Here is a 27,991-nt window from a genome sequence, read left to right on the forward strand (position 1 = left end):
CAGGATACAGCCTCCCTGGGCTTTCCATGCCAAAGGATGTCAATTCAGGGAGGGGGGGTTGTTTTTGAAAGTTGTTTGTGTGTTAGAAGCTGGTGGGAAAGTTCAGCCTTCCCCATTTGGAAAAGACAAGGCTGGATTCCGGTCTCCCAACATGCACTTTCCATTTTTAGCTCATTCAGACGGAGACTGCAGTTCCTTCCTTTTCCTTTTGTTGTTTATGACACTTTTGTGAAAGCAGCTTTTCCACAGGCAATAAGTGGTCTTGTAGCCATGACCCTAGGCTTTCTTATATATACACCCTGAGCTTGTTGTTTGTATCTCTTACCCCACCAGGTATTGAGAAAAGGTCTAAGGACTCCTTCCTATAGAACATGTAGTTTCCCATTTTTCTGGTGACTTTTCTCCCCAAAGTCCAGCCTTCGAAACAGTGCTTTGGTAAAAACAGCGCAGTTCATTCTGCAACTCTGACAGTTCCCAGCTAGCCCAACACTTCTATCAACAGTGCCACTAGACTGCCATTTCAATCGTATTGCCTTAATGTTAGAATAAGAATTAAATGAGATTTTCTTTTCCAGGCTGTCCCATTGTGTACCTCATATTTTGTAAACCACGGAGCCCTGGGGAAAGGGACTACGTTGATAATGAAAATGGACATGGAGGATGCTGACATGACTCTATGGACAGAGGCTGAATTTGAAGAGAAGTGTACATATATTGTAAATGATCATCCTGCGGACTCCAGCGCTGAAAGTGGCACCATAACCCAAGCTGAGTCATCCTTGCCAAGGAACTTGATTTTCAAATATGCTGGAAATAGCAAAGAGGTAAGACGATGTGTGCCAAGGATCGTTACAAGCGTGGCTGTCAAATCTCATTGCTGTTAAAAGTGTGGGTGTCCTTTTTAGTTCAATTTAATATACTTAAGCATTATTATTATTTTTTGTTGAAGCCAGTATTGTGGAAATATTCCAGGTATTAATATGCTCATTACTCGTATCTTGCATGGGAAAACACAGACTGTTTCTAAGTAATTTTCACTGCGATCCAAAGCAGAGTTATACCCTTTCAAGCTCATTAAATTCAGTGGGATTAGCTGAGTGTGACTTTGCTTCAGATCCACAGGGAGTGCAGATAAATTACATTTCCCATATATAAAGCATTCAGGTACACCTGAAGTACTTCAGGTGTTTACAATAGCAAAGTGTTGGGCCCAAAGGTCATTTTTCACTGGCAGAGAGGGGACCAATTTCACTGATTCATTCCTCCCACTGCAGACCTCCATTTTGCCTCCATGCGGTTCCTGAGGCTTTTCTGCCCCACTCCATCATTTTGGGGAGCTTAGAAGGAGGACTGCAGCTAGTGGGGGCAGTTGAGAAAGCCTTGTACCATAAGCTTCCATTGTAGTCAACCCGGAACAATAGTTTTTGCATAAAATGTAAGACCTGTATCTAAAGGACAGGGTGATCCTATCTCTTAATTTCTTAGTAGCGTCTGGGTCAGAAGAATCATGGTTTAAACCAGTGGTTCCCAAAGTGGGCAGTAGCACCCCCTGGGGGCGGTGGGATCACCTAGGGGGGCACTAAGAGGCAAGGGGTCAGCAGGGGGTGCTAGAGATGGGCCCCTTCAACTGTGTTGTTGGATGGGATAGGGAGTGCTGGGTTGAGTTTGTGGAACCAAGGGGGCGATGGCCCCAAAGGTTTGGGAACCACTGGTTTAAACCCTATTGGAAATAGGTGTGTTTGTTTTTTCCATACACTATTAAGCTGGGGGGAGGTAAATGTTCTGAGAAGAAAGGATAACATTATGACAAGTTAACTGAATTAGTACTCTGTGTTTGTGACTTGTTTATTTAGGGTAATATACCTTTATTTGTAGTTGGACACCCAGGCATATTTCAGTCCTTGTCTCTGGAGCGGGTACATTCTTTGTTGTTGTTTCAGAAGGGCTGGGAAAAAATTAGGCTGGGTGAGCAATTGGCTGCCTGTTTATTCCTTCATATAGAGTAGCTATTATAACTAGGCGTGATGTTCAGCTGGCTAATAATGGTAGGGACAGCCCTTCATTTTTGTCCCTGTCCTGCAGCTTGTGGTGGAACAGCCATAACCTGTGCTTCTAGTGTAGCTAATGAACTGACCACAGAGCTAAAGAAGGGTGTAAATCCATTCCTTTCTAGTTATTAAAAGTATCCTCCTAAAAACAAACAGCACGGAAAGGCTTGTGTACAGGAGGGGCGTCAGCATAAACTAGCACCGAATAGCACTGTTGTTAGAATGCCCAGAAAACTGGTAGGAAACATCTTAACTGGGTCCCTTTGCCCCCTCCCCTGTGTGCTATCGTGAAATGATTAGCTGAAAGAAATATAAGCTTAATTTTTTTTCCTGGTTCGTACTGTGCTCCTGACTTGGATGGTAAGCTTGTAATGCCATGTGTGTTAAGTGCCGTCAAGTCGCTTCCGACTCATGGCGACCCTATGAATGAAAGTCCTCCAAAATGTCCTATCTTTTTTCAGCCTTGCTCAGATCTTGCAAATTGAAGGCTGTGGCTTCCTTTATTGAGTCAATCCATCTCTTGTTGGGTCTTCCTCTTTTCCTGCTGCCCTCAACTTTTCCTATCATGCCATACGCTTTACCAATTGGCCGCTGGATTGAGATAAAGCAACCCCTCCAACATCAGTTTACATGAGCTCCACTTTTAATCTCCATTACCATATCACAAACAGACTGGGGGGAAAACACAATATTTTAAAATGTGCTTGCTCTGTGTGTTTATTTAAAATATTGGAATTCCACATCCCATTAACAGCACCCAAGGCAATTCACAACAAATATCCTTAAAATAATATATTAATAAATATAAGATTTTAAAAACACCCTAAAATGAGACTTAACGGCAACAAACAATTTACACAATCCCATGTTAAATGCAGCAGTGGATAGTGAAACACAAGTTAGAATGATAAAGTAGGGCTAAAAGTGTTAAAACATGAACTGTAGGATCACAAGCCAAGGAATAAAAAGTGTTGGTGGAAAGTGCTTTCAAGCCGCAGCCAATTTATGGCAACCCCGTAGGGTTTTCGAGGCAAGAGATGAACAGAATCTGCTTGCCATGGCCTGCCTCTGCATAGAGACCTTGGACTTCCTTGGTGGTCACCCATCCAGGTACTAACCAGGGCTGATGCTTCATAGATTCTGAGATCTGACGAGATCAGGCTAGCCTGGGCCATCCAGGTCAGGGCAGAATAAAAGGCAGCAGCAATCAAACATAAGGGAAAGAAAAATACATAAAAATAAGTTTGTTACATTTTAGCAGGGCTGTAGCAACATGGCTGGGATTATTTTGGTTTAAATTTGAGACAAGGTTTCTCATAAATTGTCTACTTCCTGGACCCTTTACTAGTAATTAATTTGTGTCGATGGTATCCTCCATTTATTTTCCGTTCTGGTCACTGTTGCTGAGTGGAACAAATCAACAAGAGGAAATCTTTTATTCTTCATTCCATATTCCTTGCTTACCCAGTTCTAATCCTACAGTGCTCACTTGGGTTGCATTGCAGACTACCTAGTCACCCTCACTGTGATGAAATAGGTGCAGGTTGAAAGCTCCTCACTATGTGAGACAGCAATATCTATAGTTCATTAGCTCTTTCTACCATCTGATCAAACGTTTTTATTTGCTCCTCTTAGAAGTAAGTTATAGGGAATTCATTGGATATGTACAGTTTGTGTCAGTGTTTCTGTACCTTTGTTCAAGCTACACTGCCTCAGCTATTAACTGTGCTTTTCATTATCATCAGAGCCTTAGGAAGAGGCCAGGCCACGGTGAATTCCCATTTGGTAGGAGTAGGGCTGAAACTGTGATTTGCCAAATGATAGTTCATAACTGAGGCAGTATTTGGATCCAAGGCGTCGGCCCTGTCCAGCACTCAGTTCACTGGTCTAGATTTGAAACTGGTTCTTCCCTGTCATGTGGGGGGGGATCTCCAAAGTTGTGTCTTGAGAACTGAAACTTTAGAGTCTGTGTGGGTCTGAAACTTCTACTGACAGTGACGAGTGAGCCCTGTTTCCTAATACATTTTGGGAAATGACTGAAAGGTCATCACATATAAGCTGTAGGTTGTTTTCATTGCCGAAAAGCATACATGAAATATTAATGTTGTGATTAGCAGTGTAGTTATATTCCAGCTGCCTAGAGAGATTCCTGAATCTTGTTATGTACATTTTTTGTGATGGTGGGTTTTGTTTTTATTTAGCACTCATTGCTTTATTAACCCCTTAGTCCCATCCTTTTTTTTAAAAAAAAAAGGGAAGAGCAAGAGTCCAGTAGCACCTTAAAGACTAACAAAAATATTTTCTGGCAGGGTATGAGCTTTCGTGAGCCACAGCTCACTTCTTCAGAAAAAGGGAGAGAGTCTATGGGATATTCCTTAACAGGCTTGGATAGAGATTATTTTAAGGGCATTTTTGTTATGTATTGGCTTCCTTTTTTAATTACTGACCTTCATTCTTAATATTTTGGGTTTTTTTCCTATATGACAACCATTATATTTTATGTTCAGCTCTTTTATTCAGTTTCAATTAAAAGAAGTGCCAGCTAAGAGTAGACGTCTATATTGTAAATAGGGCTACATGCTTGAGATAGACTGGGATAATTTTCCACGGTAGTGATATATGTTCATTTTGGACAGTATAAACCACCGTTCCAACCAACAGAAAGATGAAGGCATCTTACAGAAAATCAGTACAAACATTTAAACATGGTGTTTTGTATCCAACAGGAACCACAGACTGAGTACACAGAGTAGGGGGTTCTTTTAACACTCTCCTGATATGCCCTTGAGGTTCGAGAGGGGGGACTCAGAAACAGCACTGGGCACAATTTGGGAGTCTGCAGTAGAAAGATGGGAATCTCCCCCTTCCACTGGTAGAAGGGTCCAGCAGCAAATAGCCTTTGGGTATAAAACAGTATTATGCTGACCTATAAGCTATAAACCTCTTTCACTTACATGCCTGTCTTAAATATAAAAGACCGACACTAATTTTGCAGTTGTGTACATGTAAGACGGAAACAATACAAAACATTTCCTCTAACTCCACCTTTTAAAAAAAAAATTATAGGATGCAGGCCTTTCTGCTCAGCTGCGTCATTCTTTCAATTTAGTGTAGAGGGGGAGGAAAAGTTTGCATTGTTCAAAACAGAATGCTAAGCAAACTAGTCATCATGTATTGCTGGGGAAGTGAAGGTTAAATTAGCAAGGAACTAAAATTAAATCATCCCTGCTTGAAGACACCTGGTCATTGATCCAGTTGCTACTTACTTGGTTTGGTTTGGGATTATGATAGTTACACACACACAAAATGGCATGTACATTTAAATAGACCCATTCTGTGTCTAATGAAAGTTATATGTAAAACTAATAATTATACCCCCTGGTATGCATATTCCCATTTTTAAAAAAAGACTCAGTAGAGAACGGAAGAGTGCTGTTTCTTGTCCAGAGGTCCCAACTTGTCAGGATGTGCTCTGTGACAGTCTGCTGACAGAGACAGATGTGGTGAAATGGCAGAAAGGTCGGTGATGTCCATAAAGCATCCAGCGAAACGGCTTCTGTAGGGGCAGATGAAGCATGAGTGTGCTGAATCTTTTCAGCTGCTTGCTGAAGTGTTTATAGAAGGCCTACAGTAGCGTTACTCCAGCAGTAATTCATTAGGACCCTGGTCAGTTCCAGCAGTTACTTTTTTCCTGGGTTTGGTAGGTGTGCTAACTTTTATGTGGCCTTTTAAGCACCACTTGAATTCAAACACAGTAGTAGAAAAAACAACCCTGAAACTTCTGCACCTTAAGTACCAGTCAAAACATGGCAATAGTCTCTTTATGAACAAAAGTGAATGGGGAAGGATACTCCAGATTTTCTTGCTTCTACTTTAGATCCTGTTTGCAAAGGAAAACACTCTCCTTGTTCTCTGCGTCGTAACTGGCTTTCAACAGTTTGTGACAGGATGAAGTCACAGTATTATTGCTGTTATATGCTACGTGTCAATGTAACTTGCTTGACAAGGAATAACAGAATGCAACCTTCTAGTGATATGAAACATACGTATTTGGTGTATGTATTACACCAAAGTATTAAGTATTAAGGAAAGAATTGATAGAAACAACTGTAGGAATATTATTGCCATGGAAAAACAGGTGGAATAGGTATGCTGCTATTATAAGACTTTTCATTACAAACTTGGTGCTCTGCGAAACATCTCCTTGTGCTCCGTGAAGAGATGGGAAAGAAAAATAATACTGTCATTCAGTTTAGTATATAGGTGCTTGGTGAAAATTAGTGCTCCGTGATGAATTTCTCTCCTGAAAAGTGTTCCATGACTCAAAAAGTTTGGGAACCGATGCCTTAGAGAAAATAAAGACTATGTGATGAAGCATTAACGTTTTATAGTTTTTTTTAAAAAAAAAATTCTCTCAACATTTCATTTCTAGCAACCTACTTTTCTTAAAGGATATAATTTCTCCAGGGATTATAATGTTAAAGAGAAAAATGCTCAAGAGAAAATCTTAATTTTCCACTTGCGTTTACAGAGCTGGTGGTGTGTTAGCAATGATGTGTATTTCGGTAGAGCATCTTTACAAAGCAGAAGTGTGTTTAATGACACCTTGTGGACAAGTTTGTAATGTCTCATTCCTGTATTTCATTAGCAAATAAGGCCTAACTAGCTTCCCTTAGCTCTGACCTGGGTAGCCTAGGCTAGCCTGATCGTGTCAGATCATAAAAGTTAAGCGGGGTCAGCCCTGGCTAGTATTTGGATGGGAGACCTCCAAGGAATACCAGGGTCATGAGGCAGAGGCGGGCAATGGCAAACCACCTCTGAATGTCTCTTGCCTTGAAAACCCTACAGGGTCGCCAAAAGTCAGCTGTGACTTGATGGAAAAAATACAACAACAAAACCCTTTCCTTATTGGGCTTTTTTGTTGTAGTAGTATTTATGTAAAACCTAATGCCTGGTTATTGGAAAAACTCAGTATTAAAATGCCACTAATTCACCTTTGAGCTTGTTTGTGAACTCCTACCAATCTCTTTACCTTAGTTTGAGGTGAAAACTTTTGTTTCTGTAATATTCTGAATCTGTATAACACTACTATGTTTACTCAAGTGCAAGACTAGGTTTTTTTACAGGTATGCACTCAAAAAGGAAGGGTCTTGCATTCCCATACAAGTTACAGTTATGTCCAATAATGTATTTTTTTCTATATTTCGTTTTTAAAGCAGTAATCTCTTACATTCAGGAGCATCTTCCTACTTGTTTTTGCCCTGCAGTTCAGTCCCTGGAAACATAATTCAGAGATTAACATTTTAGAATTTTTAAGCATATGCTTAATTACTGATTGCTAAACTACAGTAATTCCTTGCTCATTATGAAATAGTTAAGTGCTGTTTACAGTATCAGAGTAGTATTGTATCATAGAAGCCATTTTCCTAAGGACCTTCCCAGACAAGCAATTTCAGTGCAATAAATGTGCAGTTCTACGGCACATTTCCCCAGTATTGGAGGCATAATACAGAAGGTGGATTACAGTATCATAAACATCCATCCAGTATTGAATATTGAATACGAAATGATTAAAGTAGTACCAATGGACAGTGCCGTATTGGTTATAGTCTCTGTCTCCCTCTTCTTCAGAGAAACTAGATGATGAGGAAGAGCAGGTAGTAGTTACGCCTTGCTTCCTTTCTCCTGCTAAGCTGGATCATGGTTAGCCACCTCTGGAGTCTGAGAGGGGGAAAACCGGATGACAATTAGGCCTGGCAGGCTGATGGAAATAGCCTTGCAAATGCTTGTTCTCGCTCTCCTTTGCTAAGCTGCCTGAGTGGCTGTCCGCCAATGGAGTCCCCATTGCTATTGTGATTTCCTTGCCAAATGTTGTGCAACTGCTGTTGGTTGTTGGCTATGAGGAGAATGCCAACAAATCTTTTTCTCTACTCCCCTACGTCTGTGCTCTTTGGAGACTTCATTTTAGAAATTGCCATTATTTTCATTATTTTTTTTAAGTCTCTGCTCTCCCACTATGCAAGACCAGTCAGTGTAGGAACATTAATCTGACTCATCGGTTCTTGTAGGTTATCCGGGCTTTGTGACCGTGGTCTTGGTATTTTCTTTCCTGACGTTTCGCCAGCAGCTGTGGCAGGCATCTTCAGAGGAGTAACACTGAAGGACAGTGTCTCTCAGTGTCAAGTGTGTAGGAAGAGTAATATATAGTCAGAAGGGGGTTGGGTTTGAGCTGAGTCATTGTCCTGCAAAGCATTAAATGTCTCAGGACAATGACTCAGCTCAAACCCAACCCCCTTCTGACTATATATTACTCTTCCTACACACTTGACACTGAGAGACACTGTCCTTCAGTGTTACTCCTCTGAAGATGCCTGCCACAGCTGCTGGCGAAACGTCAGGAAAGAAAATACCAAGACCACGGTCACACAGCCCGGATAACCTACAAGAAACGATGAACTCTGACCGTGAAAGCCTTCGACAATATTAATCTGACTGTCTTTTAAAAACATGTAGACTGCCAGTAATGTCATCCCCGTCTCCATCTCCTTTCAACCCTCCCTCAAACCTATAATCCTTCCTCCAATAACATTTTTATGTAGAAGTATTTTTAAAAAAAATCTTGGAGGGCTATGCATTTTACTTTCAACCAAGCAAAAATATGGTTGAAACTGGTAAGCATACTGAGACTCATGGTAGAATATTGCAAATATTATTTTCTATCCTATCTCCCCAGGTAAGCATATCCCCCCAGTTTTCATATCTCCATAGTACATCACAGGACAGGATATCACACTATAGTATCTGCAAAGGGCCTTGAGAGATACTTAGGGCCTTGATAAAATACTGTTGGGGCATGCTTTGAATGATTGTGCTAAAAAAAAAAACCCTAAGTGTTTCTGTTTGACATATTCCGAGTAATACTGATTCCTAGATGTTCTGAGAACTTCACCATAAGTTTGAATTAAAACTAAAATACCTCTCTGAGTGTGTTTTAAGTACATAAAAGCCTAACCTACCTTATGGTCAAACTGGAAGCACATTTCACGTACGAACTGTGAACTTTTCCTAAAAGTTTAGAAGAATGTAAATTAAGGTGGACGGGGAAAGCTAGAAGAACATCTGCCTCTTTCACCTCTCTATGAAAAATGTGCAAGAGTTACAAAAATAAACACAGTCAATGGGCATGTTTGTACTGGTTTAGGTTTTTGAAAGTCCCTGTTCATTTTGCTATCATTGCAGATGCACAGTTCATTTGATTTTTGTTAAGCTTTCAGACACATATGAAACAGTTCCCTTGAGGCAGAGCTACATGTTACTTTTCATTCTGTGATTTTAAGACTTTTCCAAAAGCAGCTACTTTTTGTAGGGAGAAGGGAGGGCATTTACATTATTTTGGGTGCTGTTTTCTGATTTTAAAATGTTCCTATCTGCTTTTAAACAAGGGGGAAATGGCTCAGAGTTGTTGTTTCTTAAATCAGGAAATTGGCAGGGGAGGAAAAAGACAAAGAACCCCCTTTTCCTAGCACCATTCTTTATCCTCCAAAGAACCCCAGAGGCTGAAATTGGGAAAAATGTTTAGATTGTTAACAGAACAAAAGACAGGACCTTAGATTTCAATTCTTGGTCCTTTAAAAATATTTGCTCTCTAAGGCCTAAAAAGGTCTGTATGGCTAAGCAGTGTGCTGCAGAATTTGTTAATGTTATGATATATACTAACTATATTACACTCACTCATAATCAAGCTGCTGTACTATAAAACTGTGAACTGGGAGAAGTGTGATGTCCTCTTGTTAGTATTTTAGTTAATATGCTTATGATCAGAGTTGAGAATAACGAATCTATAATTCATTTATAGTCATTATTTTGGCAGGCATAATGAAACTAGTCAGTAGTGTGAGAAGGAACATGACTCATTAGCTTTGCCTTGAATGCTTAGTAATTCTGAGGAACAAATGTCTTGTCATTACCCCCTACTTTCCATTTGAGCTGCAGACACCAGTCTTTTTAAAGTGTTTATTCATGTTTCCTGGTTAGCCGAGTTGCTCTGTTTATCATATATTATTTAGAGCAACTTAAAATGTAGCAGACTTAGTGGAAGTGGGGGTGAGGAGAGAGGGCAAACCCACAATATGTTGTAAGGAGACTTTCACAGGCATGCTCTTCTGACAAACAGTGACTTGATTCCTGATTTGTGGTCAATGATATAATTACTGGAAAAGAGGAAGCTTGGTAACCAATATAGTTTACATTTGGACATACCAGTGTATCTTACACAATCCCTAATTTCCATGATCAGATCCACAAATAAGCAAATTAGAGGTCTAGATTCAATATAAGAAGTGAGCATGTTTTTATGAATTGTCTCTGGGCTCCTATGGTGAAAGAATTGTAGGTACTGGATGATGTTCATCTGTTCATATTTGGTAGTACAAGGACCACATGTGGACTCTGAATATATGTGTATGTTGCTAGTAAAGCAGACTCTATACTTCTTTACAGTATAGAGTTCATGACTCTATACTGGCCATATCCCTGCTCCCACTGGCTTTTATTTCCATAGGTCAAGTTGTGCTTGCTTTTTCAATTATCTTCTCATAATCACATTCCCAGCCCCGTTCTTTCTGAGAGGTTTTCTCCCATGGAGACTTCTATTTACAATTGAACACAATTGGGCTATGATGCTGTTGGTGATCCATACTTCTCTATTTCCCACCATTTGTCTGTACGTCCACTTGTATTACATGTCCACCTATAAGGTCATGTTGACCTTATAGTTGTTCAGGTATGTTTGAACTTATTGTTGTTTGATCATGTTATATGATTTTGTAACTACTGCTGATCCTAGTTATTATCACAAGATCAGAGCAAGTAAAGATGAACACACCTAATTCAACTTTGCACCAGGTTCCAGTTCTGCAATGTTAAATCTTCATGCCAAATTATGTGCCTCTCTGAAGAAAAGGTGTGGGGGAGGGGGTAATCTCCTGCTTTTAATTCTACTTTTTTCCAATAGTACATAGTGTTGTTGTTGTTTTTTGTTTGTTTTTTTGGAACACTAAATATGGTTGCTATTTATATCAAGTTTTTTTCGATATGCTTTAATTATCAACATGTATTTTAGAATATACAATACTGAAATTGGCTGGTCTTGTGCTCTTCTTTCAGGTTATTGGAGTTATTAGCAAAGAATATATCCCCAAAGGAACACGTTTTGGACCTCTGGTTGGAGAGATCTATACCAATGACACTGTTCCTAAAAACGCAAACAGAAAATATTTTTGGCGGGTAAGCAAAAAAATGACAATTTTATGCAAGTAGATCGCTAAATAAGTAGTTAAGAAACACCACCACACTTCCATTTTGAAACTTGCTGGAGTGCTGGGCATGAGTGATAGGCAAATTCTTTACACAGCACTATGGTAACTGAATAAGTCAACCTTAATCAATGGACTAAGAATGACAACTGTACATGAGCTTGATTTTTTTCCACAGAGATGGGTCAGATTTGTTTTTTGGGTGTTTTTTAACTTGTTGATTTATATTTCTGTATAGTGCCAGTCATTCTATGCTCTGTTTTTTATTTTGTTGATGTGACCCTTATTCTACAAAGTTTCCAAAACTAATTAGTTCTATTGCTTAACCTCTCCCTCTGCATTTAATTAAACTACTAATTACATTTGGAAACCCTGAACTATTACAATAGACTATTTAGTTCATGTCCAATGTCAGTTACAGAAATTACTAGAGCAACATTTTAAAAAATGCTGCTAAGCCCCAATGTACAGTAATAGTGGTGGCGAAAGGAATAACATTTGGTGGCTAGAGTGTTGGGTTGGACATTCACTCAGTGGATGGCTTCGTGCAAGTCTCTCAGCCTAACCTACCTTACAGGAAGTGTTGTAAGGCAAAAAATGTTTCTCTGTTTTCTTTGGAGAAATATTACCGAAAAAATAAACTGCATGTGTGCCACTGAATGTTAAGGTCTCATGCAACTTGCCACTGGTTCCTTTCTACAAGTAAAAGCCAACCCATACATTATGAGCTATGAAAGGCTTTGCTGACCTGTCTGTCAAACTGCAAGGTGAACACATGAGGCTGCCTTATACTAAATTAGACCCTCGATCCATCAAAGTCAATATTGTCTACTCAGACCGGCAGTGGCTCTCCAGGGTCTCAGGCAGGGGTCTTTCACATCACCTACTTGCCTAGTCCCTTTAACTAGAGATGCCGGGGATTGAACCTGGGACCTTCTGCATGCCAAGCAGATGCTCTACCACTGAGCCATGGCCCCTCCCTAAATATGAGTATTTGTTAGAATGCTTACCCATACTAAATGAAATTTCATGGCATGGAAAGATATCATGTCAGAAGGAGGGGTTCTAGCATCACTTTCTCAGTTTTTATGTGGAGGATGAATACGTACTTTGGTTGTTATCACTACTAATGCTACAGTTCCCATAACATTTCCACACGGGGTAAGGAACAAGAAGTGAGCCCAAAGCCCACTCCTGTGCTCCACCATGTGCAGAGTTAACATACTGGAGCTATGTGCAAATGAGGCAGAATGACTGGAGTAGCCATTCCAATGTTGTGCAGTTAAAATTAGCATGGGTACTCTGAGCTTATTACCTATTTCATTCACTAAAAGCCATAACTGTCTCAAACAACCATAGATAATACTTGTTTATATTTGCCACAAAAATATAGCTGCTGTTTCCCCACATTAATTTGACTTTAAGACTGATCCTAACATTTCTGACAGCCAGTCTAGTCCCTGGTCTAGAATCTCAGGTGTAGATTCAAGTACTGTATCAGTCATGGAAACTTTAATGTCTTAGGAAATATGGCATCTCTCCCCTTCTGTTCTCCCTCTGGAATAATGGTGTATTTCATTGCGTAAGGGAAAACACAATAAAGATTGTAAAGGATTTTGCAAATTTAAAAAATGCTGCATTAATGAAAAATAGCAGTAGGACACTTCCCTATTCATGTTTTTAAGATACATTTGGAACTACAAGGAGATGGCCAGAGACACCAAGTGTCTACTTAAAAGCAGTCAGAAGCAACCTCACACATGTAACTAGCAAGACTTCTCAAAGCTAGCCTATTAAACATCAGACTTGCATCTGATCATACTGGTATCACATTTCGTTACAAAACCCAGCATCCTCAGTGCTTTTGTCCTTGTTTTTCTTTATTATAATTCATTTTAGGGCATCTCCTTAACCATGTTTTGTTACAGTTAATTACTTACCATGAACCTTTCTACAAAACCTAAATTCTCTTTTCACACTGCTGCTAACATTGAGTCAAGAAAAAGCTTACTTGTTATCCGGTATGAATTAGAGCACTGAAGTACCTTGGAAGATGGTTCTGATTGCCACAGGATTTTATTCCAAACTAATTCAAAGCTAACATCATATATGCATTACTTGTCTTCTGAAAAGTCTTTCTGTCTACTGGTAGTGATTTTTTTCACTCACACAGCATCAAGCAGAATAGATTATTTTCTGAGGGTCTGAAAACAGTCTTGAACATGCAAAGGAAATTGTGGAAGATCATTTCCCACATGTCTTATAAAAGATATCCTGATTTGGCTGGCAGGAACAGGACCATCTGTTGTATGCAGTCATAAATGTTCCATTCAAATTATACCTTCCAAAAGGCAAAGGCATGAACATGCTTTGCAAACTAGGGTGATGTCATTTCTTGTAATTGCTGCAGTGTGACTTGGCATTTTTTTTTTAATCTTTGTGTTACATGGAAATCTGGTGTGCTAAAATAAGACTGTTTGAGGGTTTGTGATCTCACTGTAGTAGAGTGCATGCCTGTTTTGAAGAAAGCCTATAGTAAATTGTGTTAAGAGAAGGAAAGGTAACTGGAAGTCACTCAATCAAGCTTCTGTCAATAACAGAAGTGCAGAGTAATGGAACTCCAAGTTCCTGGATGTTCGCAAATCGGAGTTAACAAACTTAAAAACTCATGTTGAGAGCATAATTTTTTAGAGTTTGTTCCATCGTTCTCATAACAAAAACACCGCAAAATCTCTTAAGCTTCTTTGATGAAGCCACATGTATTTCCTCCTCCTCAAATGGCAGGAAGTAAGAAAGTGATGCCTGTGTTAAAAGGCAAGTTTGCTATTGCTACTTTTTTTTCTCTATTAAAAAAGGCTCTTCAGTTAATTCTTATTTCAATCATTATTGTGAAAATGAAGATACATGTGAAGAAGCACACCGCAAAATTCTCCAGTGCGGTATGGAGAAAGGGGAAAGCGAAGTTCAAATCCCTTCTTAGCTTTGAAGTTTAGGAGGTGACCTTATGGAAATCTCTCACCCAGCTTATTTCACATGGCAATGAGCTTTAACACTAAGCTGAAACAAGGATCTATATTGCCACTTGCCTAGAACATTTGGATAAAGCCTTATTTCACCATAATGTTTTCAGAAAATATTTTTTAAAGTGTCTAACAGTTAAACTATGAAATTTTGTGGTTATCTGAAAGCTGTTCTGTCAGAGAAAAAGAAATGTCCATTTTACATTTCACTCTATATATAATCTTTCAGGTTAATTGAGTTTTTTCATATTCTTACTAACATTTTGGAAACCAAAGATATCTTGAATCATTATACTGTTTGCCTTTGTGTAATCAGCTGCTGGAAAGTCCTATTTGCTTGAATGTATCAGCTTAGAAAGAAGTATGCATCTTTCACACTGTCAAGACCCAGCCCCTTTTCAAATCTCCAATTAGCTATAATTTATATTTGTTCACATTACCTCACCCAGTATTTCAACAAAAGGGCTGGATTCCAAGTATAAACAAGTGTTACTTTAGGATTTGGGAAGGGGGATGTTTGCATAACCTTAACATTTAGATAGGTGTGGAGGGATTTGGAAACTACAAGTATAGAGTCTATAGAAGAAAAGACAAGAAAGAGACTTGGTTGTGACATAACAGAACTAATCAGTCTTGCAAAAGTGACTCATGGCATTCTTGTGAGCACAATTAGATATTAAATTGAAAATTGCACCCCTTGTTGGCCAGCAGCCCTGAATTAGATTCTGAGAAGCACTGTTTAACTTCAAACCCCACAATTTTATTAATATGCAATGGTAAAGCTTAGCATTAAATAAAAAAAATCAAAAGGTTATGGAGCAGATTTTATTGCGCTTCTCATCCTTGCAATTGTAAGAGTCTCCTACTTCAAAAGGAAATGGTGATGATCTTTTTATTCATTGGTGTATTTCATTTTATTTCCTTAAAAGGCTCTTGCCTTTGTTTTACATTGTACCATTAATGATGTCCTCCCTTTCCACAGATCTATTCTGAAGGTGAGCTTCACCACTTCATTGATGGATTTAATGAAGAAAAGAGTAATTGGATGCGCTACGTAAACCCAGCTCATTCTGTTCAGGAGCAGAATCTGGCTGCTTGTCAGAATGGAATGAACATTTACTTCTACACCATCAAACCCATCCCCGCCAACCAGGAATTACTGGTGTGGTATTGCCGGGACTTTGCAGATAGGTTGCACTATCCTTCTACTGGAGACCTGGTGATGATGAATATCAGTAAGTGGATTACAACAAACACACACACACAAAAAAAGCATCCACAGAATGTGGGGGTCTAATAATATGGTATATAATTATGAGTGACTCATCCTTAATAGTAAAGCAATTTTGCCGTGGAAGGAAAGTTTTTAAAAGAGTCCTATTCCTGATTAAAAACAACACAATTTGGCACCATAAGCTTTGGTACGTGTACCAACACATCTGCTTCTAATGCCAGCCAAACACTGGAACAGAGCCAGCTAAACATCCTGTTTGTGACTTGGCATTGTTGTGGCTGTTTTGGAGCTCATCCTGAGCATCCTGATTGGTGAGACATCAGGCTATAAGAATTCAAATGGTTATTAGCCTGTAAGCTTTAAAATGTTTGGTAAAAATCAGATACAAATATTTTTAGTGCAGTAGAACACAGCCCATGCCAACATATTTGCCACAGGGATTTGCTTAGGAATCATGAATATATCATTTCAAGACTGATGGTTTATGGACCTCTCTGGGATCTTGAATATTATTTTATAATAGCCTATGATTTGGAAATCTGCATAATGATTAGTGATATGTGAACTCGTCTCTGCTTGAAATGCAATTGGATTGCCAGTGGCATCTGAATGCAGAAAAATTTGCTTGTTGAAAGTTACTTTCAATTCAGCTTGTATAGTTTGCATACGCTTCCACATTGCCCCTTGGGAATTCTAATATAAGGGGAAACACCATATTGACTAGGAAACCATGATCCTATCCCTTTTCCTTCATTGAATGTTTTGCATAATGATTCCTTATCCTCTAATTGGCTGATATTACTATTATTTACCTAAGTTGATCCCTTTATGAAGGATGATGAGGCAGCACCTTTAGTGGCAGCAAAGTTGCCACTTGGTACCTGGCAACTAAGATACACTTTTTACACCTAGAGGCGCCTAGGTAGTTTTAGGATAATTGTTTTTTTTTATAACTTTAGGGCTATTTTAAATACTGTTTTAATGGTTGTATTGATTAGATGGGTTATTACTCTTCTGTAAGCTGCTCTGATCCCGGTCTCGGCTAGGGAGAGCAGGATATTAAATTGAAAGAATAAATAAATAAATTACCATGGCTTGGATGCCGCAGTTTCCACAAGTTGTTCTGCTTGGTAGAAGAGTAGCCCATTTCTAGTGACTATATGAGCTACATTCACAAAGCATCTCATTTTTAATTGTGATCCAAGGAGAAAAGGGGACTGGCTCATAATAAAAAAAGAGTATGAACCAAGGACATTTGTATTGCGAGCATGCTGTTTTTTAAAATTTCATTATTTCACTAAGAAGGATGCCTCCGAATGTTCTGAATATAATTATTTTATGCAAAGGAGACATTTTCAGGATAGGCATGATGATTTTTTGTTCACATCCATTATGCTCTTTGATTAAGATGGCCCAGTTAGTCACAAAATATGAAAGGTAATTTATATGTTTTACGATGCTAGTCTGTCACTAGCAGTAAAAAAGAGCAAGAGTCCAGTAGCACCTTAAAGACTAACAAAATTTCTGGCAGGGTATGATCTTTCATGAGCCACAGCTCACTTCTTCAGATATAGCTCCTACCCTGCCAGATGTTTTTTAGTCGTTAAGGTGCTATTAGACTCTTGCTCTTTTCTACTGTTATGTGTGTTGTATGCTGTAACCTTCATCACTGAAAGTTAGTTTTCTTACTACTTTATTTTTAATAGCACAGAGCCAGAATATTATTCCAAAACAGGCATGATCTAAGGAAGGAAGCCACATTTATATCAGTGATTTTTTGCCCATCTAAGATATTATTTCCAGATACTGTTTGTTGTATAGAGTAGATTATTCTTGTCATGACTTCTAATACCTACGGTAGACTTTCCAATGCAAAGTATTGAAAAATAAATAGTGTTAATTAGTTTTGTGTACAAACAGGACAGAAGTAAACCAGTTAGTGCAGAAGCTATTTTGGATGGGATATAGCAAATACCCTTAGAGATAAATGCAAGCACCCTTAGGTTGAACACTAAGAAAAACATCCTAATTATAAGATTAGCTGAGCATTGGAACAAGTTGCATAGGGAGATGGAAGAATATCCTTTCTTGGAAGCTTTAGAGAAAAGGCTGGACAGGTATTTATCATGCCTGCTTTAGGTACAGAGTATCTTCACTTGAGGCAAAGGTGTAGGCTGTATGTCCTGACAACTACTACGTTTGGAGTAGATGAGTTGTTGTGTCATTGTGAAGTTATTTCACTCATTTATTGGTATCCAAGTAAATGCTCAACCTTTGGAATCTATTGTTCCTTCTAATGGCGAACCTGATGGTTCCATTCTATCAGTGGGGCAGCATATCAGAACCATCCACAGAGGGCTGGGGTTTCTGCATTCTCAGAGGCTCTCCAGGAATGCAGGCAAATATTAAGGGGAGGGAACTCTACAAAAATGGCTTTACAAATATAGTCATTTCTGTCCAAGATCCATGGAGTGCTGAAAACCATTGAAGACTGATGAAAGGGTGGAAAGAAAAAAAAGGAGAGATGGGAAAATAAAATGGGGAAGGAAGACTCATGTACCACCCAGTCCTTTGAATAAGGGCAAGATAAAAATTTCCTAATTGCTTGTTTCCTCCCTCCACCCCAACACACACAATTCTGTATGGACCCCGTAACCAGATGAGAATGTTAAAATTGTTAGTCTGAATGGATTCGGGATGCATTCCTAAGCAAAGTTACATGCTTCTAAGCCCCATAAAATCAATGGGTTTAGGGGAGATGTAACTCTGTTTAGGATTGCACTGTTAATAGGGGACTCCAAGTGTTTTATTTGGTCATTTCTGTTTTGTTAATTTTAATTAAAAGGCTGAGCTAGTTCTATCTGTTTTCTATCACTTTTATTATTCCTTTTTCATCTTTCTTTTATACAGTTTTTTCCTGTTTTTATTTTTTATCCTTGAGATAATATTATGCTCATAAAATATATTAACATACAAAGTGCATTTTGATGATTGTGTACATAATCTTAGAAAACATGTAGATTCTCATTTTATAGAGAGTATGTTTTATGGAGAGTATGTTTGCTACAAAAGGGCATCCATATGGAGAACAAATGAAGTCACTCTATATTAAAGAGCTATTCACAGTGACAATTTGTTATATGGAATTTGTCCAGTCAGTGAAATGGAAAATTGATGTTAAAAAAAACAACAAAGAAAAATACATAGGAATGGTTAAAAGCTAGTACTGATCAGTCCTGCATTGTATCTTACTATAGTAATACTGCAATGTGGCAAAACACGCCCCATTGCCAGTTTCATTATAGCGCAGTAGCTGAAGAATGCGTTGCTTATGTAGGAAATCCAGGCACAGATCACTGCTTGGCTATGAAGCACTCTACCAGTGCCATCCTAAGCTCAGGACTTAGTTGGGTATATGCTTAGGATGAGGGGGAATTTCTCTCTCAGACTACCTTCGCATGTTGTTGAGACTCAAATGTCAGTGTAAGCTTCTTAGAGGAATGGCAGGTTACTAGTTCATCAACCATTGCAATCAGTAGAAGCTGACCAGTGGCAGTGCTATACAACCAGATATGGAAGCCAATTAAAATTTGAAATATTGTAATTCAAACTTACTTTAGTCATATTAACTTAAGTGGAACTAAACCTTTAGAAGAAGAGTTGGTTTTCTCGACCACTTCTTTACCACTTAAGGAGGAATCAAACTGGCTTACAATCACCTTTCCTTCCCCTCCCCACAACAGACACCCTGTGAGGTAGGTGGGGCTGAGAGAGCTCTAAGAGAGCTGTGACTAGCCCAAGGTCACCCAGCTGGCTTCATGTGTAGGAGTGGGGAAACCAACCCAGTTCACCAGATTAGAGTCTGCCGCTCATGTGGAGGATTGGGGAATCAAACCTGGTTCTCCAAATTAAAGCCCACTGCTCCAAACCACCACTCTTAACCACTACACCACGCTAGCTCCCTCCAAGGTCCACATGCCAGCAAACTTTGGCCACACATAGCAAGCTAGAATTTTTCTTGTGATTAATGTAGTGGCGATTTTGTTGTCCCATATCTAGTAGCATGGTTCAAAATGTATTTGTGGTTCTTCTGGGTCAGGGCCAATGACATCAGCATAATTAGGTTACAAGCTGGACAGGCCACCCATGACCCATTTAGAAAAGAAATTATGAAGTAATGGTAAATCTTAGTCCCCGTTTCTAGTTTATGTGGAAATTTTTTTTGCCTACCTCAGAACTTCTAGGTTCTCTTTCTACTAGCAAAATACATGCCTTATTTAGACCAAATATATGAATCAGCATTATTAATATTCACCACTCAAAATGTTCAGCAGCATTTACTTCTGAAATGACTTTCCACACCCACAGCTATTTTTCAACATCTCAGGGGAAAGAACTAGAATAAAATCTCTCAGGCTTCTAGTAGACAATCAACAAAGGAGACAGTTCTTCAAAATACAGCTAGGAAAATAAGATTGTCTCTACTGGAACAGACCAGTGTGGTCCATCAAGTCTAGCATCCTTTTTCAAATATCAGCTAACCAGTTGCCCTGAAGGGACAGCAAACAGGGCATAGAGCCTGTTTCCTATCACTGCTATTCAGTAGTTCCTTAACATGGCTAGTAGCCATTCCTGGACTTATAGTCCATGAATCTGTTTAACCCTCTTTTAAAGCCATGCTTGTGGCCATCACTACATCTGTGTGTGTGTACGCGACTTACGGCGACCCCTTTTGGGGTTTTCATGGCAAGAGACTAACAGAGGTGGTTTGCCAGTGCCTTCCTCTGCACAGTAACCCTGGTATTCCTTGGTGGTCTTCCATCCAAAAACTAACCAGGGCTGACCCTGCTTAGCTTCTGAGATCTGACGAGATCAGGCTAGCCCGGGCCATCCAGGTCAGGGCATCACTACATCTACTGGCAGTTAATTCCACAATTGAATTACTTGTTGAAAAAAGCAGGAATTCCTTTTGTCTGCCCTGAACCTATTGCCCATCAACTTCATTGGGTGCCCCTGAGTTCTAATATTATGGGAGAAAAAGCTTACTTTGTCCTCATGTATAATTAGTATAAACCTCTATAAAGTTCCACCTTAGTAATTTTTTTCTGAACTGAAAAGTCCCAGACTGTTTAGCTTTTCCTCATAGGAAGTGTTCCAATCCCATAACCATCTTGGCAGCCTTCTTCTGTACTCTTTCCAGCCCTGCAATATCATTTTTTGAGACACGGCAAACTGGACAAGTATTCCATAACAATTTGCCATATTTAGATGTTTCTATATCCCGTTTCTCCATATGGGACCCCATCGCGGCTTAAAACATAATTTCCCCTCCTCCATTTTATCCTCACACAGCCACAACCCGGTGAGGTAGGTTAGACTGAGGGTCTGTGACTAACCCATAGTCACCCAAGGGAATTTGAACCTGGGTTTCCCAAATCCTACTCTGACACTATAACCAGTATACCATGGTGGCTTTTTTGTAGAAGAAACAGAAATTGTAAAAGATAAACAAAATTGTACAAGAGATTGTAATCTCTTGGCAGAAAGATCCAATAAACTAAAGTACAATTCTAAACTAAAGTACAATTCTAAGCAAAGTTTCATCCATCCAAACCCATTGACTTAAATAGACTTAGAGGGTATAACTGTTTAGGATTGCACTATAAGGTATGTTTCCAAAAACATTGTTTCTTCCCTTAATTTATATAAATAAACGAACAGGAACTATAAATATATGTAAGTTCTAAATTTAGCATGTTTACATTGTCCTTTTCTTCTCTCTCCCATTACATCTAATCTGATGAATACTTATACCATATAGTCCCATGGAAATCAGTGAAGCAACAGACATATGGCCTGATATAGAAACATCTAAATAAACAAACATTAATGAAAAGGATTCCACATATCACACTTAAACTTGCTTTAGATTTCTTGGATTTATACACACATTTCTACTTTCCACCCCTCACATAGCACACCAAGAGTGAAGTCTTTAACTCCAATTAGTTATGATAACCAAGTGCAGGTGCCTCTGCTGCTTGAAGTTTGCTTTCTCTCAGTAACTGGGATTCTTAATCAGGATTTAACCATGGTTAAGAATACCAGTTAATCAGAAAGGAAACAAGCCTCAATTAGTAAAGGCATTCAGACATCGAAACTGTGTTAGTTGAAGACTCAAGTCTTCAAGCTCAGTGTAAAGTACAAGGGTATAAGGGAGAGGCTCTTGCGAACAAAACTAATATCCATTGTGAACAAACTGGAAATTTACGATTCTGAACGGAGTCTAGGAAATCAGTTGTCTCCTAGAAAACGATGTTTTGAGAATTTGTTTATCAAAGGCAGTTTGGGGAGCTGAAACTTCCAAACCTACTCTTTGGAAATGCTTGCTATAAATAATCAAATGGGAAATGTACATTACGCTCAAAAAACAAGATATGCTGTAGTCTGTTTCAGATGTTACAGTATTGTACTGGTCATCTTCAGGGTGTTTGCATTCTGTAAAATTATAGAAAAGCAGATTATGTTTCTGAGTGTTTACCGAAAGGACTTACTAATGTATTATACAGTTTTTTAAGCATTCAGGTGTCTCAAAGTCTTCCAATAAGTTTTAAATTATACAGCACCCTCAATGTACTTGAAAGAGATGGGTCCCAAAAGTCTAGAATAACCATCCCTATATTTAATAAGTAGCAGTATATCTTGTTCCCATTCAGTTTAACCTGGTTCCGTTCATCCTCCCAATTCAAATATATAAATTAATAGGATAAAAATAGATTTAATGTTGGTAATGACATGAAAAATTCACGGTCTTATTATTTTATTTCAGCACACAGCCATGTGAATCCAAAGCCGCAAAGCAATGATGAATTTTCTCAGAAAAATGTCCCCAAAAGAGAGCACAGCGTGAAGGAAATCCTGAAAAATGATTCCAGTCATCCCAAAGGAAAGGACTTACTCCACACCCACATTTCACCACATATTCAAGAAAAAGACTTTGAAGGCTTAAGAAAAAACTGTAGCCCTGAAAGGCCTTTCTACCCACGCATTGTCTACCCAATCCGGCCTCATATTCCAGAAGATTACCTGAAGGCTTCTCTGTCTTATGGGATGGAGAGGCCTAGTTACATTGCCCACTCACCCATCCAGGCCTCTACTACACCAAGCCCCTCAGCAAGAAGTAGCCCAGACCAAAGTTTAAAAAGCTCAAGCCCTCACAGCAGCCCAAGGATTACAGTTTCACCCTTGGCTCCTATGTCTCAAGAGCACAGAGAACCTTATCCTTACTTGAATGGACCCTATAGCTCAGAAGGATTAGGGTCATATTCTGGATATGCAACCTCAAACCATCTCTCACAAGCCTTTTTACCCTACAATTCCCCCTATCATAAATTCCTCTTACCACCATACAACATGAGCTGTGGCAGCCTGGGTACTTTGAACAGCATCAACAATTTCAACCTCCTCCCAAGGATGTATCCCTTCTACAGCAACCTATTCAATGGAGGAAGCCTTTCCAATCATATGCTGAATCCGTCTTCCCTTCCAAGTTCATTGCCATCTGATGGAAGTCGACAGTTGTTGCCACCTGACCATCGAAGGGACTTCCTTATCCCTGCACATAACAGTGCCTTCTCCATCACAGGGGCTGCTGCCAGCATGAAAGACAAGCCATGCAGCCCAACCAGTGGATCACCAACAGCTGGCACAGCAGCCACTTCAGAACATATAATGCAACCTAAACCTACCTCAGCAGGGTTAGCTGCCACCAACAGTGAAGAAGCCATCAATCTTATCAAGAGCAAGCGAAATATGACGGGTTACAAAACCCTTCCATACCCACTGAAGAAACAGAATGGGAAGATAAAGTATGAATGCAATGTCTGCTCCAAAACCTTTGGCCAGCTCTCTAATCTAAAGGTAGGCTTTTAAAGGAAAAACATCTTATTTCTAGACAGAACTAACTCTAGACAGAGCTAACTCATTCTTGCTTAACTATCTGAAAACTGGGTCAACAAATAATAGCTTTTTCGCCAAAACTGGTTTCCTATGCTATTTCCTACTGCCATTGAACAAGGTATTTAAAATGAGGAAGGACCCATAAACTTGCCCACTTTCATTTTAGATAGCAGGTTCTAAGCAGTGACCAAAGCAAACATGGAACCCTGTACCCTCATTTGAGTGGTCACTGGGAGGTAGTAGCAGAAGCAGGAAGTAGATGGAGTTCTGTATGCCTACTGGCCAGAATCATCCACCACAGGCCATTCATTTCATTACTGGTGCTGGCTGTAGGCACTGCTGAGCCGCACAGGCACTTTGCTCCTGCACTGTGCTGACTCAGTTAATGCTGCCACTTTGTGATGCCCACCAGCATGGTGTATGGGCATCCGTCTCCCTTAGTTGTTGTTGGTGGCCTTGTTATCTAATTCATCTATGAGAGCAATATATTAAGAGAAGCAATATTATAGCCTCAGAAATAGGCAAGATTAGCTGGCCCTAACCTGGTTAATTTATAGGCCCAGGCTAGCCTGATCTCATCAGATCTTAGAAGCTAAGCAGGGTCAGCCCTGGTGAGTATTTGGATGAGCAACCTCCAAGGAATACACCAGGGTTGTGATGTGGCGGCAGCGAATGGCGAACCACCTCTGAACATTTCCTGCCTTGAAAACCCTACAGGTGACTTGACAGCACACACACATAAACAGTTTATCTTTGAACGTTAGTAAAATAAAAATACAAAACATATGTAGAATCTTTGGAAAATGTTGGTGCATTTTTTTAAAAAGTGTAACTTTTTAAAAGCCTGTTTAGTTTATAGCTTAGTCTATGGTCAGATTGTAGTATATTAAAATATTGCCGCTTTAGTCGTTATTGTACAGTGTTTGTCATTTTGAACACTCAGCTAGCAGATAATGTTGTTGTTTAACATACTATCTTATAAATTGTTCTAAGACTTCAGTGAATATTTGTGTTTTTCCCCCAAAGGTCCACCTTCGAGTACATAGTGGAGAAAGACCATTCAAATGTACTACATGTAATAAAGGATTTACTCAGTTGGCTCACCTCCAAAAGCACTATCTGGTACACACAGGAGAAAAACCCCATGAGTGTCAGGTATGTAGCAATTTCTATGGTGAAATTATGCCTTGACCCAGTGGTGCATCAGTGCACATGAAACAGAAGTGAGCATGCAGCTGGAGTATTATTTGATGTTGACCGTTTCCATAGCTGGAGAGAGAGAGAGAGACTGCATTTCAATTGAACAAAAGTTTATTTTGTGTTTGGCGGCAGCCACTGTAGCAGCATGAACATCAAAGAAAGTTCTGGTTGCGTGCATGGGTCTGTCTTATGTACACAGATTGCTTTTTTGGGTCATGAATCCTGCTTTAACCTCTGGCTATTCAGAAGTCTGGCAGATGTGACGTTGCAAACAACCATAGCACCATATATTATTTATCAGGGATTAAAAAGCAAGTAGGAAATGGGTGTGACTTTAAATGAGGGCAAAGGCTAAATGGGGTTAAAAAATTCAAAGTCACTTATGCTTTCCTGTTTAAATTGCCTTTTTAAAACATGCACACATTCCATTCCTGTTTCTCATGTCCTTGATTGCTTCTCTCTAATTAGGTGTGCCATAAACGATTCAGCAGCACAAGCAACCTGAAGACGCATCTGCGGCTCCATTCTGGAGAGAAGCCTTATCAGTGCAAACTCTGCCCTGCTAAATTCACCCAGTTTGTGCATCTGAAGCTGCACAAGCGTCTCCACACCAGAGAGCGCCCACATAAGTGCATCCACTGCCATAAGAGCTACATCCACCGCTGTAGCCTCAAAGTCCACCTTAAGGGCAACTGCCCAGTTGTCCCCTCATCTAACCTTTCCACAGAGGACCTGAATCGGATCAATGAAGAAATAGAGAAATTTGACATCAGTGACAGTGCGGACAGGTTGGACGATGTCGAGGACAACGTTGACATGGCATCTGTAGTCGAAAAAGAAATATTGGCTGTGCTCAGAAGAGAGATGGAAGGAGCCAGTCTTAAAGCATCGTTGCAGAGGAACCTGGGAAATGGACTGATCACCTCAGGATGCAATCTTTATGAATCATCAGATATTGTGAAGTTGCCTCATGGTCATCCACTACCTCGGGTACCTATAAAGGTCAAGCAAGAAACAGTTGAACCAATGGACCCTTAAACTCTGTGTGTGGGCTTGTGTGTGTGTGTGTGTGTGCACATGTGTCCACGTGTGCTTGTATGTGTGGCAAATAAATGATTTTTTTTTTAATTTATGACTTGGCAAGTCAGGGTGCCTGTAGCAGTTGCTTGTATATAGTGTCAATGCTGCAAAGCAATCTTGGCTTACAATAGTTTCTCTAAGGTCATTTTAAAGAAGGAACTCCAAAGTTGTTATTCTCAGGGCATAAAAATCGGCAAGGTCTGTATATTGCCTTCCCCACTTCTTAAAAAAAGACAATCTCTCTTCCATAATAATTTTTCAGTAATAGTACTTCCTAATTTATTATGCAATTTACCATTCCAAAGCAATAGCAAGAAAGTAATTACAATGATAGGAAAGATCGTTGTAATTTTGAATATAAGTGTTTGTATTTTTTTTCTTGTGGCCATTCTTTGTAGTTTTTTTTCTGCACATCTGTTTTTAAAAAAACTCAAGATTGGCAGGGGGATAGGGGAACATTATGTACCTGTTTCAAGAATGAGGTTTTTGTTTTGCCAAAGGTAAATCCTAGGAATCCCGTTAGTTGGAACACTGCTAGGTAACCAGACCAAATGAGCTGGAGCATAAAAATTTTCCCCAGACGGGAATGTCATGCTGGTGTAGGCAGAGACAGAAAGTTGAGAGGTGTTTCCATCTGCAGCAGTGCCTATCAAGGATGGCTGGGGAAATGAAGTGCTCTTCTAGAAATAATGCTTCTAAAAGAAGTAATTGTACATCATGAAGTTTTGAGCAATAGTATTACAAGAGGGAAAAACCCTTATCCCCCCCCCCAAAAAAACTGTTAATACAAAGACCCCAAAGATGCTTCCTGCAAAGGAGGTTGTTGCTAAGGCTTTTACCAATGAAGTCTTTTGAGGGAATCTGATGTGGGGATTCTCTGGGGGGGGAAATGTGATGGATTCCCCCCCTCCCCAATCTGTCAGCCACTTTCCTTGGAAAGAAGTTCGGTAACAAAGTCTTTTCTTGGCATACCAGTTTTTTTGTTTGTTTGTTTGTTTTCCTGTATGACTCAAAATTTCTCTCAGTATTTGTATTAGTACATTTTGTGGTTAATTTAATTAAAGATTAAAAGGGCATTGCAAAGTTGCTGAACAACAGTTACCTCATTGAGTGTGTCCAGTGGTGCAGAAAATGCTGTTTTATCTAATCTTTGCTACTTTAGAGAACAAACCAAAATGTGCAGTGGAGAAGACAGAATGCACATTCTTTTCTTTTTTAAATCTTTTTGTGTTGCTAAGCCCAAAGATATCATGTTGGCATACAAGGTGTAGCAAAGAATACATGTGTATTTATAGATATTTATACCAATATACCATATATGTGTGAGTGTCCATGTGTGTATGTGTATTTTTATACTACTTAAGTTTGTGAGCCAAACTCTGTAATAAAACCTATTTTACATAACCAGCTTCACCCTCCAAAGGGCTGTATTATCAGTCTCTAAATCATAATAAATGCTAAGGAATTCATTGTTTGTCAGTATACATGCACGGTATTTTACCTGAGGCTTGATCCTGCAAGCTGTTATTGATATGAATACATTTATCCATATAGTACAAAGAATTCATTGAAGATTGTATGGCTGAGTCTTCTATCCCCCCCCCCCTTAGATCTTGCTGAGGGCTTTGAAACAATGCAACAACCGGAAATCTAGGCTGGGGCAACCCCCCACCTCAAATCTCACCCACCTATATATGGTATAAATATTATACAGACTGGTAAAGAGTAGAACTATTTAAAGTGTTTGGGGAAGTGTGCCATCATTCTCTCTGCTTCTTTAAAGGCTGCATGATCATCACATGTACATAGCAGGGGGGAAAGAACCCCCACTGTTATGCTCTTTACCATCATGTGTATATATTCCTATCTCATTATAGTCTTAAGGGATTAGACTGTTTCAGAATTGATATCAGTCTAATGCCTTCTTATTTAAAACACCAAACATATCCATGGCCTAAAAATAACCCGGTGATAACTTTAAATATAACTTTTGAAGGAAGGACTACAGTTCATTACATTTCTGCTCCCGTAAATTGTGAGGCAAGCATTTTTAAATGTAGCGACGTTTCATAAATGTAGTACTTAACTGTAGGATGAACCAAAGTACCACTACTCTTAACACTGGACACACACTTG

General features: G+C 39.3%; 1 protein-coding gene across 1 annotated transcript; it reads left to right on the forward strand.

The window, feature by feature from the left end:
* Nucleotides 1-635: 635 nt before the first annotated feature.
* Nucleotides 636-25,819, forward strand: PRDM1 (PR/SET domain 1). The gene is made up of 6 exons (XM_056856452.1): nucleotides 636-824; nucleotides 11,214-11,333; nucleotides 15,365-15,617; nucleotides 22,446-23,536; nucleotides 24,602-24,730; nucleotides 25,244-25,819. Exons 1-6 carry the CDS (start codon nucleotides 642-644, stop codon nucleotides 25,811-25,813), a joined length of 2,346 nt encoding a protein of 781 aa, XP_056712430.1. The 5' UTR covers nucleotides 636-641; the 3' UTR covers nucleotides 25,814-25,819.
* Nucleotides 25,820-27,991: the final 2,172 nt, after the last annotated feature.

This window comes from Euleptes europaea, chromosome 10 (assembly GCF_029931775.1).
Source record: "Euleptes europaea isolate rEulEur1 chromosome 10, rEulEur1.hap1, whole genome shotgun sequence".
In the NCBI taxonomy this organism is placed as follows: domain Eukaryota; kingdom Metazoa; phylum Chordata; class Lepidosauria; order Squamata; family Sphaerodactylidae; genus Euleptes; species Euleptes europaea.

Bases quoted from the DNA above. Each gene is read 5' to 3' on its own strand.
- PRDM1 (XM_056856452.1), top strand. From the start codon at position 642: ATGAAAATGGACATGGAGGATGCTGACATGACTCTATGGACAGAGGCT. The intron at 23,537-24,601 runs GTAGGCTTTTAA...TTTCCCCCAAAG, and splicing joins GCCAGCTCTCTAATCTAAAG to GTCCACCTTCGAGTACATAG. The intron at 24,731-25,243 runs GTATGTAGCAAT...CTCTCTAATTAG, and splicing joins AAAAACCCCATGAGTGTCAG to GTGTGCCATAAACGATTCAG.